The 16849-nt window shown below is 40.7% G+C and overlaps 1 protein-coding gene across 1 annotated transcript in view; it reads right to left on the bottom strand.

Annotated features, from left to right (window-relative positions):
* The window catches only part of pola1 (polymerase (DNA directed), alpha 1), a 277825-nt gene that overhangs the window by 107221 nt on the left and 153755 nt on the right, over nt 1-16849 (bottom strand). Inside the window, exons 33-34 of the mRNA XM_080203919.1 lie at nt 15793-15974; nt 13538-13669 (exon numbers count right to left, since the gene is read on the bottom strand). Coding sequence (XP_080060045.1) covers nt 13538-13669; nt 15793-15974 — 314 coding nt within the window. The remainder of the gene's footprint in view (nt 1-13537; nt 13670-15792; nt 15975-16849) is intronic.

Here is a 16849-nt window from a genome sequence, read left to right as displayed (position 1 = left end):
CCCTCCCCGCCACCATGAATATTTTGTTTCATCGAGGAGAACAAACATCCACATTTGTTCTTTTCTTCAGCTCAATAGAATCTTTAATTACACAACATTGTCTCTCCGCTCTTCATTTCAGTGAAGAGGGAGCTGCTTCTGGGTGAGACTGGGTCGTGCAAAGTCACTCATACCCAACTCCATTGGGCAACACAAGCTGAATGACTAATAACATTCTTTGGCACCAGCAGCTGTTCCATGGCTGGGACACTGACTTGTAATTATATGGACTTAAGGCAAAGCTATTTCGGAGGCTGACTGGTAGCTGAACTTTTATAGACGCAGTCCCTTATTTTATACTGAGCACACAAAGAGCACATTTTCTTGACACAAATAATGTTCGCCAGCAATAAAACTCAAGTCATAACTTTCTGTCTGACCCCATGCACCCAATGATATACATGAGGTATTTGTCTGGAACATCAGGAAGAAATTCAGCAGGATGGGCAAGCATTAAAGTTCAATACTTGTAATGGGAAGGCAATGGCCCAGTGGTTTTATTGATAGACTATTAATCCAGAAACTCAGCTAATGTTCCGAGGACCCGTGTTCAAATCCCACCAAAGTAGATGGTGGAATTTGAATTCAATAAAAATATCTGGAATCAAGGATCTATTGATGACTGTGAAACCATTCTCGATTGTCGGGAAAACCCATCTGGTTCAATAATGTCCTTTAGGGAAGGAAATCTGCTGACCTTACCTGGTCTGGCCTACATGTGATTCCAGAGCCACAGCAATGTGGTTGACTCTCAACTGCCCTCAGACAAGTAGGGATGGGCAATAAATGCTGTAAAAAGTCTGCCAACACCAGGTTTAAGTCCAACCGATTTATTTGATAGTACACTCACTAGCTTTCGGGGTTAGTCCCTTCGTCAGGTGAATGGAGGGTTCTGGCCTCAGACAGAGCATATAAAGCACAGACAGTTTACAGATTACTGATTAGAATGCGAATCTTTACACCTAACCGGCTGTTCAAGTCTTAAAATGGCTAACAATGTGAGTGGAAGGAGCACCGATCACAGGTTAAAGAGATGTGTATTGTCTCCAGACAGTACAGTAAGTGAGGTTTTGCAAAATCAGGCAAGTCACGGGGGTTACAGGTAGTGCGACATGAACCCAAGATCCCTGTTGAGACCATCCTCATGTCTGCGGAACTTGGCTATCAGTCTCTGTTCAGCAACTCTGCGCTGTCGTGTGTCGTGAAGGCCGCCTTGGAGAATGCTTACCCGAAGGTCAGTGACTGAATGCCCGTGACCACTGAAGTGTTCGCCAACAGGAAGGGAACAGTCTTGCCTGGTGATTGTCGAGCGATGTTCATTCATCCGTTGTCGTAGCATCTGCATGGTCTCCCCAATGTACCATGCTTCGGGACATCCTTTCTTGCAACGTATCAGGTAGACAATGTTGGCCGAGTTGCAAGAGTATTTACCGTGTACCTGATGGATGGTATTCTCACGTGCGATGATGGTATCCATGTCGATGATCCGCCATGTCTTGCAGAGATTGCTGTGGCAGGCTTGTGTGGTATTGTGGTCACTGTTCTCCTGAAGGCTGGGTAGTTTGCTGCGAACAATGGTCTGTTTGAGGTTGCATGGTTGTCTGAAAGCAAGAAATGGGGGTGTGGGGATGGCCCTGGCGAGATGTTCGTCTTCATCAATGATATGTTGAAGACTCCGGAGAAGATGTCGTAGCTTCTCTGCTCCGGGGAAGTACTGAATGATGAAGGGTACTCTGTCCACCATGTCCCGTGTTTGTCTTCTGAGGAGATCGGTGTGATTTTTTGCTATGGCGCATCGGAACTGCCGATCTGTTTTCAGACAACCGCACAACCTCAAACAGACCATTGTTCGCAGCAAACTACCCAGCCTTCAGGAAAACAGTGACCACAATACCACACAAGCCTGCCACAGCAACCTCTGCAAGACATGCCAGATCATCGACACAGATGACATCATCACATGTGAGAATACCATCCACCAGGTACACGGTAAATACTCCTGCAACTCGGCCAACGTTGTCTACTTGATACGTTGCAAGAAAGGATGTCCCGAAACATGGTACACTGGGGAGACCATGCAGATGCTACGACAACGGATGAATGAACATCGCTCGACAATCACCAGGCAAGACTGTTCCCTTCCTGTTGGCGAACACTTCAGTGGTCATGGGCATTCAGCCTCTGACCTTTGGGTAAGCATTCTCTAAAGCGGCCTTCATGACACACGACAGCGCAGAGTCGCTGAGCAGAGACTGATAGCCAAGTTCCGCACACATGAGGACGGTCTCAACACGGATCTTGGGTTCATGTCGCACTATCTGTAACCCCCGTGACTTGCCTGGATTTGCAAAACCTCACTTACTGTACTGTCTGGGGACAATACACATCTCTTTAACCTGTGATCAGTGCTCCTTCCACACACATTGTCAGCCACTTTAAGACTTGAACAGCAGGTTAGGTGTAAAGATTCCCATTCTAATCAGTAATCTCTAAACTGTCTGTGCTTTATATGCTCTGTCTGAGGCCAGAACTCTCCATTCACCTGACGAAGGGACTAACCCTGAAAGCTAGTGAGTGTACTATCAAATAAAATCGGTTGGACTTAAACCTGGTGTTGTCAGACTTTTTACTGTGTTTACCCCAGTCCAACGTCAGCATATCCACATCAATAAATGCTGGCCACCCATCAACGTGCATATCCCACGAATAATAAAAAAGTACAAAGGTGAGCAAATATTTTGATCTTTGTGCTTTTCGACATCAGCGATAACTGTAACACTACATTCTGCACTCTCTCATTTCCTTCTCTATGAACAGTATGCTTTGTCTGCATCATGTACAAGAAACAATATTTTTCGCTGTATACTAATATATGTGACAATAATAAATCAAATCATGATTCAAATTGAAAACAGACTTAAAAATCAATCCTTTCACTGCTCATATTTACATTTTTGGAACATGAACCTTTGAGCAAAGAATTTTAAAGTAATAACTCCCAGTTATCTTCCCCAATTAATGGAAGTACGCAATATACATGAAAATCATGGACAAGAGGTGGAACTTGGTAACTGTTTAAAGTATTGACAAAACTCTAGCACATGATCTAATGTAACATGTCACTGGGATATTAAATGTTAAGGGTCCACCTCACTGTTTAAATAACCCAAAGCTTTGTTAAGATTTTTGTTCTGGGTCTTTTATGTTGGGGGCACTGTCATCAGGGGTGTGTGCCATTAGTTCAATTAAACTTTTCTGATTAGAGGTTAATTTTAATCATGTGTTGTGTTGGACAGTGGCCATACATGAATAACTTGATTAGACTGGAGATCAAAGGACTCAATTATGCTAAATAGGGAAAAAAATACAAAAATCTCAGTGTAAACTATAACATAGCAATTATAAAGGAAAACAATGCCTTAATTTCTACTTTAATTGCAGCATCTCATAATCTTTTAAAAGTTCTGCTCCCATTCAACGGATTAAGCCAGCAAAACAACTGCAAAAAAGTTACAAGAGGTGTGAGTTGCTCAAGTCTATTGGCTTGGATTAGGGCATCACTTCCTAACGTAGGGCAAGTCTACATAAAAATATTCAGCTCTTTCCATTCAAGAGAAGGATCCAAAGATAAATGCCAGCATTATGACAAAAGTAGGAATAATTATCAACATAAAGTTAGAACAATTATGTTCTTCACTGTTTAAAGCATAATGTCTTGATGTTTCTTTTATGTGTGTGGTGCTCATGTAACATAACAATACAATACCATAAAGAATAGGACAACAATGATTTGCTGAACCTACCCATCACAGTTATTCAATCTAGATTTCAATTGTAAGTTCCTAATAGGAAAGTTATTCACATAAATCACAGATCTGCTAAACCAGTTGTGGGCAACCTGCAGCCCAGGGTACACGAGGCTCATCTGGATTCTGACTGTACCCCACAAGACATTTTGCTGCCTGTTTCCCATGGCTAGGGTTTCCAAATTCCATTGGTTTTCATCCATGTAGTTTTTTTTTCTCTACCGGTATAATTAAAGTGATACACATGTAAAGCAAGAGCAAGTGAGGTGCATACTGATTGCACACGTCATTGACTGTGGGTGCTGTGTGCTCCCCCTGTGTCCAAAGTATAAATGTTCATAGTTTTATCATTTGAAGTTGATGATAATTCTATCAATAGAAAAATGATTAACTCATCATGAACTATTTGGCCCGTATTAAATGTACTGAATCTTATTCATGGGGTTAGGCCTGATTTCAATCTTGCGGCTTGCCGAGATGAAGGAGGGGCACTAATGTGACCCACTCACTAGCCTAGGTTGCCCACCAATATGTTGAACACTGAGCAGACAAAGATGGCAATACCCAGTGCTGATACAGCATTCCTGCAGTATCTCTCTGTGGTGGCACTTTCGGAGCTGAATGCATTGTTTTGCACAAAGATGCTGGTGAAGTTTTATTGAGAAGTGCTTTCAGTTCGCCAAGGTCAAAAGTACCAGGAACCTGCAAGTTATATTGAGAATTACAAGATATTATAAATCTTCGCCAAGTTGGTCCATTTATAGTATCAATAATATAGTACCAAAGCATGTTTACCACTGGATGATGCATCAGCTTGAAGAGGAGCAAGTTCCCAAAGATGCCTTCTCCTCAAAGAGCTGTTCCATCATCACTGACTGCCTCCTGGAAGCCTTTACCAACTGCATAAGCTGAATATTGATAAAGTTTGACCTTCCCTAATTGGATTAATAGATAACAAATATAAGCAGCGAGACAGCAATGCAGTACATTGTAAATAATTTGAAATTCATTACTACATCACTCAAATACATAACAAGAATGACTGGTGAGGGATGCTTATATGTAACAACAAGAGAATAACTGTAATGGGACGGGGGTGGCAGGGGAATCATACTTCAGCCAATACTAATTTTTGATCCCAAAAGATGCATTTCCTCTTTTCTGCAATGTGCTTTCCTTAACATGAAGTAATTTCTGAATTCTGTATCTTTACTGTTTTTGTAGCTTAGTGCCAAGCAGTAATCAATTATCTGTATGGCTCCATCACAGAGTAAAGCTTACTTCATCCCAACCCAGCAATCCGGCTTCAGTTCCAAGTTCAAAACAAACATTCTGTACTGCTTCATGCGTGAACATTGTCCCTTCCCACATTGATTGGCTCTGCAGCTTTTAACCAAGATCAGCAGTTTAGTAAGCAATTCTGGCAAAACATGCTAATCTGAACTGTTGGTTCCGTTCCCACTGGGAACCGGGTTGAAATATGCAAATATTTCTTTACCATTCAAGGTCTCATTTAGAACAAACAGTGAGAAGCGGTTTTCACCCCATCACTCAGGGTTTCACAGGACGTCAGGTACCAGAGATGGAAAGACAATGTTTCGATCCTCTGCATCCAACAAAAAGTGAACAAAATAATTTCCAAAACACAATTCACACACTGCGTCACACAGCCTTTTACTATGACTCTCTGTCACTCAAGGAATACAAAAAGGGGTTTCCACAAACCACCTAACCAACTGCAAAATCACTGCAACTATGCACAACAAAAGTGCAGATAAATTGAATGGTTTTGACAATTGTTCAATAAATATTATGAAAAAGTAAATGTCAGAAATGCTCAATAGGTCAATCAGCATGAGCAGTGAAGAGTCTGACAATTATTTTCCAGAACTCAATACATCCTTATCAATTAATAGTCAGTTGTATGAGTGTTTGTCCACACTGAGGATGATTCAATAAAGTGGAAGCATTTAAAAGTGAGCCAGAATGAATTAATCAGGATTGTAGGATATTTTTCCATACGGCACATAACTCAAATTCTAAATAGAAAGCACAATCATCATTATCATCTGTATTTAGAGAATAAAGTAAACCAATCACAACAATTGCTCAATACAAATTTGCACAAATTGAATTGACAAAAGAAAATGATGCATTTTGTTCAAAATCAAAATTAATGCTTCATTTTGGGAATGGTTTTTTGAAGTTTGAGCAGACTGAATGATAGATTCCATTGCCCCTTCATCACTACCAAAGGAGTTTAAATTCAACATAGAAAGTGATGGAAATCCCAGCTCTGATGGTCAAAAGGATTGTACTCAAAAGAAGATTGAGCAACTGTTTAGTTCCTAGAGACCATGAGGGCAGAATTGAACTTGGATGGGAGCATATTACAGGCAGTCGTGGATCAACCATTCATTCTCTATCATATGCAAGCTTTGTTTCATGGAATCATTACAACACAGGAGGCTATTCAGCCCATCAAGCCCATGTCAGCTCTCTGCAAAAGCTAGTCCCATTGCTGTACCCTTGCTCCATAGCCCTACAAATGTTTTCCCCTCAGGTGCTTACCCAATCCATCTTTGAAAGCCTTGGCTGAATCTGTTGCCACCGTAATCACAGGCAATGCATTCCAGCTCCCAACCACTTGCATTAAAATAATCTCAGATTGACTTCTTTTACCAATCACCTTCTCTGAATTGGAACATTTTCTCCCTATCAACTCTGTCTGGACCCTTTAAAATTGTGTACATTTCCACCAAATCCAACCTACGTAGCTTTTTAAAAAGCATTTATTGCTTCATAGGATGTGGATGTTACTGGCACGGCTGGCATTTGATGCCCATCCCTAATTGGCCTTGAATTGAGCAGATTGCTAGACCATTTCAAGGGCAGTTATGAGTCGACCACATTGCTGTGGGCCTGGAGTCACATGTAGGTCCGACCAGGTAAAGAAGGGATACATATTGCCTTCTCTAAGAGAACATTACAGAACCAGATGGTTCGTACAACAATTCGTGATAGCTTCATCACTGAGATGAGCTTTCAGTTACGGATTTGATTAATTGAATGTAAATTGCACCAGCTGCCAAGGTGGGATTTGAACGTGTGATCCCCAGAGCATTAAACCTGGGCCTCTGGATGACGAATTTGGTGACATTACTGCTCAGCCACTATAAGGGAGACTGAAATTCCTCACCCCGGAACAATTCTTGGAAATTCTTTTGGCACCTTCTCTAAAGCCTTCACATTCTTCCTAAAATGTGGTGTCCACAATTGAGCACTAAGGAGCTTCAGTGATAAATATGCTGGGATGTATAACGGCTGGCCGATACACCATCGTCCTTCGCACCTTCACCAAACTTGAATTTTGCTGCCAACGTGCTGGCTGCCTCACTCAGAGGTAACCTCTGCATCTGGTGGGGTAAGGAGGGTCGGTGCAGCAAGGAGCGCTATTATAAAGATGGATAACATTGCTGACACAAAGGCAAAGTAAGTTTACTTTGCAACACTGACCTCAGTTTGTTTGATAATGGCACCGGAAGCCAAAAGGCCTAAACTTGTCAGATACAGAAATTTACCTAGACAGGATTGGGAAATGAGTGATCATCCTCATATTTAAAGCATGAGATTTAGTATTTACACTCAATACGTATGAGGATCCTAATAGACAGCTGTGCACTAAATAATTTAGGACCAGAAAGCTGTATCAGAGACTGTCAGCTGAAAACACCAAGTGTAACAAAAAGCAGCAGGCACAAGGGAACTTCATTCCATCTCATGCATTCAACATTATATCTTCAGACACTTTGCAGATAGTTGATTCCATTGTTATAAAGCCATGCTTTATATCAAAAACAGCTTTTATATACTTACTGGGTAGAAAATCACTGATTGAGTTTAAAAAGACAGAAACAATATTCCAGTGACTAGACATAGCAGTTCCTAAGATGGCTGAACATCTGCATCACTGTTTCACTTTATAAACACCAAAGTCATTAAAATGTCGTCAACCTGTCTGCAGAAACCCATCAAAGAGGAATGTGAATGAGCCACATTGCCGGACTCATTTGCAGAGCATGCAGATAGCACCTAAGTGGGTACAAGTCATTAGATCGCCACTTCAGACAAAGCACTCTGGCTAAGAAAGGAATTCTTCAGCCATAATCTAATCAAGTAGAAATTATGTACTGAGAATCTACTAGCCGTGGCCATCTTTCAGTAACTGGGCAGTTGGTGAGAGGAGATCATGTGATAAGCCAGTTAACCAGAACAGAAACAAAGAGCCAACAAAGAGCAGGTCCCTGAGTTGACACTTTCTTTCCGTCTTTCTCTCGCTCTCTCTCTCCACCCTCTCTCTCCACCCTATTTGCAAGTTTAAGACAAGTCTGCTGATTACCTGCAGCAATTGGATGGTGTGTGATTTGTAAATTTAACAATGCTGTATATCAAATGTTAACTCCATAAGAGCAGATAAATCCTCCATCACTACATCTTGATCCTTGATCCAATGGAAGCTTCGAGCTCAGCCAAAAACCATTCAGGTCATCAATCAACCTGACCCACATATCTTTAACTTTTGCTGGACTCTAGAAAGTCTGCTGCATCAAAGAACAAAGAAAATTATAGTACAGAAACAGGCTCTTCAGCCCTTCAAGCCTGCACTGACCATGCTGCCCGGCTGAACTAAAGCCCCCTATTCTTCCGGGAACCATATCCCTCTATTCCCATCCTATTCATGTATTTGTCAGGACGCCCCTTAAAAGTCACCATTGTATCTGCTTCCACAATCTCCCCCGAATCCATCCTTTCCACTTTGTAACTTATCGGTGGGTGTGTGAACTTTGAGTATACGTATATGTGGAAGTCGGAGTGTGTTTCTTATTTTTATTTAGACTGGGTTTAAACACAAGAAATACAATCCTCTTTAAAAGCTCAAAGAAAGGTGTGTGTGTGTGTGTGTGTGTGTGTGTGTGTCTGTACAGTAAGCAAACATAAACAGTTAAACGCTCACTGAATTGGTAAACACATCCTTTAAAAAATTCATCACATTCAAACGACAAGAGGGAAAAGAGGGAAGACATCGTCCTCACCTGATCATAACACTATGGTTTGTATCTAGGTGCGAATCGCTGCAATATCAGCAAACTGTCCAGTTTACTGACAACTCCAAACATTTCCAAAAAAAGTGTAACCAAAGGATAAACACAAAATAATCTCATTCCACCTCATTCTTTGCATATTTTACATCCAAATACATGGAGAGGGATGTATTCTAGTGAAGGGGATGGGGGTGGTCCAGTTAGCTCAGTTGGCTAGCTGGTGAGCATGTGGTTCAAAATAATGCCAACAGCGTGGGCTTGACTTCCATTCCAGCGGAGGTAGACTTGGCACCCGCTCCCTCGCCCTGCCCCTGAGAGTGGAAAACAATGGCAAACCACCACTGACAAAAATTGCCAAGAAAACAGTTTAGGATGAAGCATCAGCAAACAATGAGCCAAGAATCTGTCTTTGGGCAGAGCACATATAACAGGGCATTCTTGTATCTCATGCGCCTTGCACTCTGCTTGATGATAGATTTCTTCACTTAAGTATGTTTAACAATGAACCTGTCTCTACGTTGGCACACAATCTTAGGTTCTGTCTCTATAAAAACATAAGGCAGCATAAATGCTGGTGATAATTTCTGCTCTGAAAGTAAGCATTCAACTCCCAAAGACCATTTAAGAACAGTCATATCCTCACAGAAATGAAACACAGATTTGCAAATCAAAATCACTTAGTAAATATTCATCTGACTTTCCCCATCCTAATGCCAAAAGCTTTAATGTAAAGCAGTTCCAGTACTTGGACTGGAATCCAAGCAAAAAATAGAAGATTTAGATTACAAAGGTTGAGTATGAATTTGTGACCATAAAAAAAAAACAAATCCAAGGTTAACATTACTGGATAAACAACAGACACCTTTCATCCCTTTCTATTGATGCGCTGGAATGGAATTTTCCCATTAGAGGCAAGTGATAGAGCTTCAACAGCTGCCTTCGGGGTCCTTAACAAATGATTAATAGCATCAGACAGTGAGTGTACAGGATAGCTGCAATATAACATCAGAACAAGGTAGAAATTATGTCCTGGCAACAAATTAATCTTTTGTTCTTACTACTAGAAGCTTTAAGGGTGAAGTCTAAATGAATTTTGGTTAGTGCAGTCCACCTCTCAACCAAATGGGAAGAGATGACAAATTTGCTTTCTAGTCATCAAGATGACCTGTTTACATGGAACTGCCATGAAGTGATAAGCATTCAGCTTCAAACCAAACTGGGGACCAACTTTTCTTCACCCAGTATAAGGCTATCATTATTCAAGTTATCATGGAATCAGCTACATCTCGGTTGGTAGTATTCTCACTTATGAGAGAACAGATTATGGATTCAAGTTCTATACCAGGACTTTAGCACAAAAATTTAGGCTGACATTTCATTGCCGTACTGAAAGAGTGCTGCATTGTTGGAGGTACTTTCTTTCAGATGAGATGTATAATAGAGGCATGTCTGCACACACAGGTGCACATAAGAGAAATATGGCACTATTTGGAAGAGCAAGGGAGTTATTCCTGGTGCCCTAGCCAATATATATCCCTCAACCAAAGTCACTAAAAGAAACAAATTATCTGATTATTAGCATGTTTCTCTTTGAGGCCTTACCATGGTGCAAATTAGCTACCAGATTTCCTATATTACAACGGTAAAAACACTTCAAAAATCCCATATTGAGTGTAAAGTGCTTTGGGACACCCAAGATTCCTAAATGCAAATCTACCTATCTTCTTTCAGTTATCTTTTTTCTTTTGAGAAACAGAGATTAAGGTCAGTTGTTTACTGCGCAACAGCTTCGGAGATTTGGGCCAACCTTTGAGGCATCTCAAAGCATTGGAGAAGTACCAGATATGGTGCCTTCGTAAGATCCTCCAGATCCAATGGAAAGAAAGGCAATACAACAACAGCACTCTATCCCTAGACAACATGTTTCACCTTGAGGCACTAATTACTCAAAACCAGCTCCACTCTGCAGGACAGATCGTTCTTGTATTTAACACCAGACTCCCAAAACAACAGCTCTGAATTTAGTTGTGGCAGGAGACTCCCAGGATAATGGAAACACATTAGGGATGTCCTCAAAGCATACCTTAAGAAATTAAACATCTCTGAAAATCCACAGCATGGTGGCACAGTGGTTAGCACTGCTGCCTCACAGCACCAGGGACTCGGTTGCAATTCGTGGCTTGGGTCACTGTCTATGTGGAGTCTGCACATTCGCCCGTGGCTGCGTGGGTCTGGGTGTTCCGGTTTCTTCCCACAGTCTGAAAGACTTGCTGGTTAGGTGCATTGGCTGTACTAAATTTTCTCTCAGTGTACCCAAACAGGTGTTGGAGTGTGGCGACTAGGGGATCTGCACAGTAACTTTATTGCAGTGTTAATGTAAGGCTACTTGTGACACCGATAAATAAACATAAACATCCCTGCAGATCCATGGGAATCCTGGGCTTGCGATCAAAGTGAAGAAGGTTTGTTCAAGAAGGCACCAAATACATTCAAGGGGAAGACACTGAGGCAAAATCAAGTACATAAATCTTCCAACAACTCATATGCTTCTTCCACAAAACATCACCTGCCAGCATACGGTAAAGTCTGAAGATTGCACATCCATGGTATAATCTGCTTCATTTTATGGATCCCCTAGTCCCATTCAACATCTTAGTCAGTATTTCTCCCTCCAAATTGGACCAACAAGTCATTCATCTCTTATCAGTTCATGGGTCCTTACTGCACATAACATGTTGCTTATATTAATTTTATCTGAAGTGGTTCAAAGAGTTTCTCAGAGAGACTAGGTAACATGTCATAAGGGGGGCATGTAGGTTCAACTTGTTTACCACAAGATTAAGGACAACAAAATCAAATTTTAGAATGTTAAACCTAACATCCATCACTACCTTTTATCAACATGCTCTTTAACAGAATAATATCACTGCATAAAAAAAAGTCAACCTTAAGAAAATGGATGCTTCCTGAATCTGGAGAACTGGCTCAGAGAACGGAAGAGGCTGCCTCAAACAGTCCAATGTTGATGGAAAGAGTTCACAACCCTGGTTTTAAATAGGCTGCATGACTACACACAGGGTACAGTACTACTAGGAATTACTTATTTATTAAAAAGAATGTCATTTTTTTAATGTATACTGCATGGCAGAGATTAAATGGCTGTTTATCCACTGAAAATTATTTACGGTAATTGCTATTAAGGGACAAATACTAATCTGATACGAATATAAATGTTATCTGCTCCAGAAAGGAAAAAAAGCAGGTGCCAAAATTTGTTTTAACTCTTTAAAAAGTGAGGAAAATTTGAGTTGTTGGGTTTTATAAACCAAGATGCAATTTCAAACCTCATTAAGTTTGCTCAGGATCCCATCTCAAATTACTAATCTCTTTCAATCTTTCAGTATTCTTACCCTGATAATTTCTTTCCCTCCACAAAGTTCCAGTGTACTAATTTTGTGCCCCCTTCTTAATAACCTGCAGTGACAAAGGTATTTCCCTACCTGGAATAACACAGAAAAGAAGCTGGAAGAGAGGTAAATACTGCAGATACCCTTGAAATTAGGAACATCCAGGTACATCGTACCCTTTAGCCAGTCATTCTTATTAAATAAACCTTGTGCAATGAATAATTTTAGCCCCAAGCAAGTGTGATGCCCTCTTTGCACCATTAGTGCTTAAAACATGTTTCTACTGAAAAAGATACTGGTAAATCTGACACACTTGAATAAAAAGCCAGTTACCTAAGTACTGCTGGTTTTCTGAGAGGAAAATATAAATCCCCAAGCTGCCTTTCTGCTGTAGTTCTTTGCCTCAAAGTATTTATGGAAAGGTCCAAGGCAGGCACTTCAATAAAAGGAAGCAACAGAACAAACTTCCCAACAACACTCAACAAGAGCCGCATCCATTCTCACTTTCTTTTACAATCACTGCACAGAATTTATAATTACCAGTTCTTTGCTTCTATTGTAAGTGTAATAGACTAAAGAGCTATCACAGCCACATTTATTTTAAAAGCACCAGCCCTGGAGTGTCTACTAGAGGGCCAAATGATTAACACAAACGCTTTGTCAGAATGAAGATGTAACAAGCACCGCCCAGCCAAAGGATGAATTGAATCAGTGGGTTATCTTTCAGATTAACCAGGGCATTTAGTAAGGAAAATTTCATGAAAGTGTAATTCTTAGCTTTCATGAATCCACGCAGCAGGCAGCCTGCCAACTGTCAAGCTAGTGAAATGTTCCTGCTTCAGAAAACATCCCCTATTCATTTCTTAGTTTAGATAAGCTAATGCCTCTCCTGCACAAGCTTATTTGCAATGCATCCTCCCTTTTGCCAGCAGAATAAGGCATCGTTTATACATAAATTTTAGCATTTTTCCAAACAGCATCAAATATACTTTGAATGGAATTAAAACATCTTTTGCTAACACAATCCTGCGTTTAACGCGAGAGTCATCATTCAAGATTTCTTAAGAAATGAAAATGATAATTCAGTTGAATTCACTTAAGGTATCAAAAAAGTCACAAGGATTGGTTTTGACCAATGATCAATCCGCAAAGTCCTGTTCTATAGTTCTCTACACATACTTACACTATAGTATCTTTTGATATGACGCCGGATATCCAAAGTTAGCTTGTTACGCATCTGTACTTCATACTGAATGGGTGATGCATCACAATCAATATTACTGCAGTGAAGCAAACTGGGTTGGATCTGCTGCCCCTGATACAAAAATGGAAGAGAGACACGTGTGAGATATATAATTATGATTCATAGCGTTTCAGTGATGGGAGAGAACTTGATTCCTAAAAACAGTCAAGAATCAGTAAATGAGACTTCTTCTGTACTCAAATTGATCTTTTTTCACGCGCTACACTTGAAGGTGTAAGGGATCCTACAGTGATGCACTCCTTTGAACAGTCAGCCCATCTGCAAGTTCTCAACGTCCACGCAATTAACTCTCTATCTTGTTTACAGCTGTAATGAAGCAAAAGTCAAGGATGTTGCTCAGTACTGTTGCTCTGTGCCAGGCCCTACTCCTTACTTTCCTTAAGTAACCGGATTGTTTTGACTGAAAAAATCCAAAACATCTGCTGCTCCGCTAGATCAACTTAAAATAATTACTTTTAATTTAGATAAGGAGTTCTTTGCTTTCAGATCCAAAGTCTACAAAGACGCCCAATCTCATAATTTACTGCGTGTTTAAAACCCTGGAAAATAAAGGATGATTACATATTTTTCTATGATTTTAGGTTTAGATCCAAGGTCACAAAAAATATCTGGCACCAACGTTCGATAGGAACGCATCCTCTTGCAATTGATGACAGAGGAGGACAACATTCTAGACAAAGTCAAGAGCAGTTTTTTTTTAAAAAACAGGGGTGGTGCAGTGGGAGCAAAGGAAAATGAAGACTCTGAAGATTAAAATGCACCAAACATTACCTTCTTTTTAAAAAAATACAAAGAAATCTTGCTTCCCCAGAGATGGTGCTTCTCGGGATCTCAACTTGCCTGTCATAATTTTCTCGGCACAAACACTAAACATTCCCCACTAAATGAGAACTGCTCATATGTCTGTGGTTTGTGAACAGTATCATGTCTATAGAATCCTACAGTGCAGGAGGAGGCCATTTGGCCCACTGAGTCTGCACTAACCACAATCCCACCCAGGGCCTATCCCCACAACCCTATGCATTTACCCTAGCTAGTCTCCCTGACATTAAGGGACAATTTAGCTTGGCTAATCTATCTAACCCGCACATCTTTGGACTGTGTGAGGAAACCAGACCATCTGGAGGAAAGCCATGCAGACCTGGGGAGAAAGTGCAAACTCCAGACAGACAGTGACCCAAGCAGGGAATCAAACCCAGGTCCCTGACGTTGTGAGGCAGTAGTGCTAAACACTGTGCCATCGCACCACCCATATTTAGTTAAAGAACTAAACCCAGAAGAATGATGAGATTGTATCTACCTCACACGTTATTTCCAGCTACAGACAAGAAAAAGCAAGATACTGGTATACAGTAATATTCAGCTATCAAGCATGACTACAAAAACTCTTGCCCCTTTTAAATTATTTTTGGCAATCCAAAAATTTCCCATGCTTTAACTCTAATCTGTGAATGTAAATTTCAAAAGATGTTTGGAACGTAAAGTTTATATGCCAGACAGAATGACGTTCCAATGTAGTTGGAAATACATAGCTACAGCACAATTCACATGCCTAGCGTCCTGAATGCGACTGTCCTGAAATGGAAGGGTGCCCTACTGAATTGTTTTACTGCTTTTTTCCCCCGTTTGGCAGGTGGTAAGGAATGATTATTTTTCTGAACAGTTTTTACAAATTTGCCTTTTGCTTCTATTTTTCCTCATTGGATAGCAACCTGTGTATATTGCACAGGAATTGGTAACTCATTTGGCTGCCACATGCAAACACTGGGGGGGATTCTCCTCTCCCACCTGCCATGGAAATTGTACCAGGATGAGTGGGTAACCATGCAAAGGTACATTGACCTCGGGCTGGATTCTCTGGCAAGCACAGCCGGAGAATCCACACCTGATCTTTCACCAGAAAGGACTGCTGAAGTTTGCTTCAAAGGGGAAAACAGTTACTCCCAACAGGAGTGTTAACAATGGCAGTGATCACTGCTGTCATATCAAAGCATTCCAGAATGTGGGATTTGTCTTTTTCCACAGAGGAATATTTGGGAAAAGTCTAAAGTTTCACTCATTAGTCACTTCTCGATATCAATGTGGATTCAATTTTCACCTTGCCCGCATTCCTCAGCAGAAAAACCTGGAAAGGACAAAGAACAGCTTTTTGCTACATATACTACTGTACTTACACTTCCATCAAAGACATTATCATAAATGTTTTCTGTTCCACATTTTGGACACACGAACTTGAACCTTTCTGCATCACGGTATTTTTCTTCATCAGTGAGCTGTGTTGGGCCACCCAATAGAGCATCATTTTCTTCATCTTTAACATACTGGTGATGAACTCGAAACTGGGATGGATCCAGGCCTTTTATGGAAGGAAGTGAAGAAGATAAAACAGATCAGAAATCAAATACATCTAGTTCATTAATCTTTCCACACTTGTGATGAGGTCACCTAGGTGCAGTAATAAAGAATGAACAGACCAGGGCACAGAGGTTTGATCAGATAAGGTGACGACTGAGAACACGGTGAAGAAAATAGGCTCATTTTATTTATTCTAACCACGAATACATGTACTCCGTTTGAACACGGCTCCATGGACCACAATTCACACTTCTGATTCAGAATGTGCACTGTAACTGAAGCCTAAAAATATGCAAGTAATTCCAAAAAAGGATTGACAAGGTACATGTTTCCCCTTATTGGACATTCTAAAACAAGAGGCCATAGTTTTAGGCTAAGGGATGGAAGATTTAAAACAGAAATATGGAGGAACTACTTCACTCAAAGGGTTATGAATTTGGGGAATTCTCTAACACAGAGTGCAGTGGACACCAGAACACTAAACAAATTTAAGGACATAAATGGGTTTTTAATAAGTAGAGGGATGAAGGGTTATGGGAAGTGGGCAGGAAGGTGGAGATGAGGCTGAAAGGAGGCCAGCCAGGATCATAATGAATGGCAGAACAGGCTCGAGTTCTTGTGTTCATTTAACACATCAGTGTTGTGGTGTTGGATGTGACAACTCTGATGGAATCATTTGAAGAGGAGCAGGAAGTTATTCCTGTGGCCTGACCACCTTTCAGGGATTCCATCCATAGAAAAGATAAACTGGCTCACATCAAAGTCCTAGATGTCCCAAACAGCAGTAACTGCACAATGTCACTGAAATCAAGTGCCTTGCAATGCTCGAAAGACATGATGTAAGGTGTTGTATATTCAATGTTTTTTCTTCTACCT

This window comes from Carcharhinus amblyrhynchos, chromosome 15 (genome assembly GCF_965287045.1).
Source record: "Carcharhinus amblyrhynchos chromosome 15, sCarAmb.v2.hapA, whole genome shotgun sequence".
In the NCBI taxonomy this organism is placed as follows: domain Eukaryota; kingdom Metazoa; phylum Chordata; class Chondrichthyes; order Carcharhiniformes; family Carcharhinidae; genus Carcharhinus; species Carcharhinus amblyrhynchos.
This window is presented reverse-complemented; position numbering and strand designations above follow the sequence as displayed.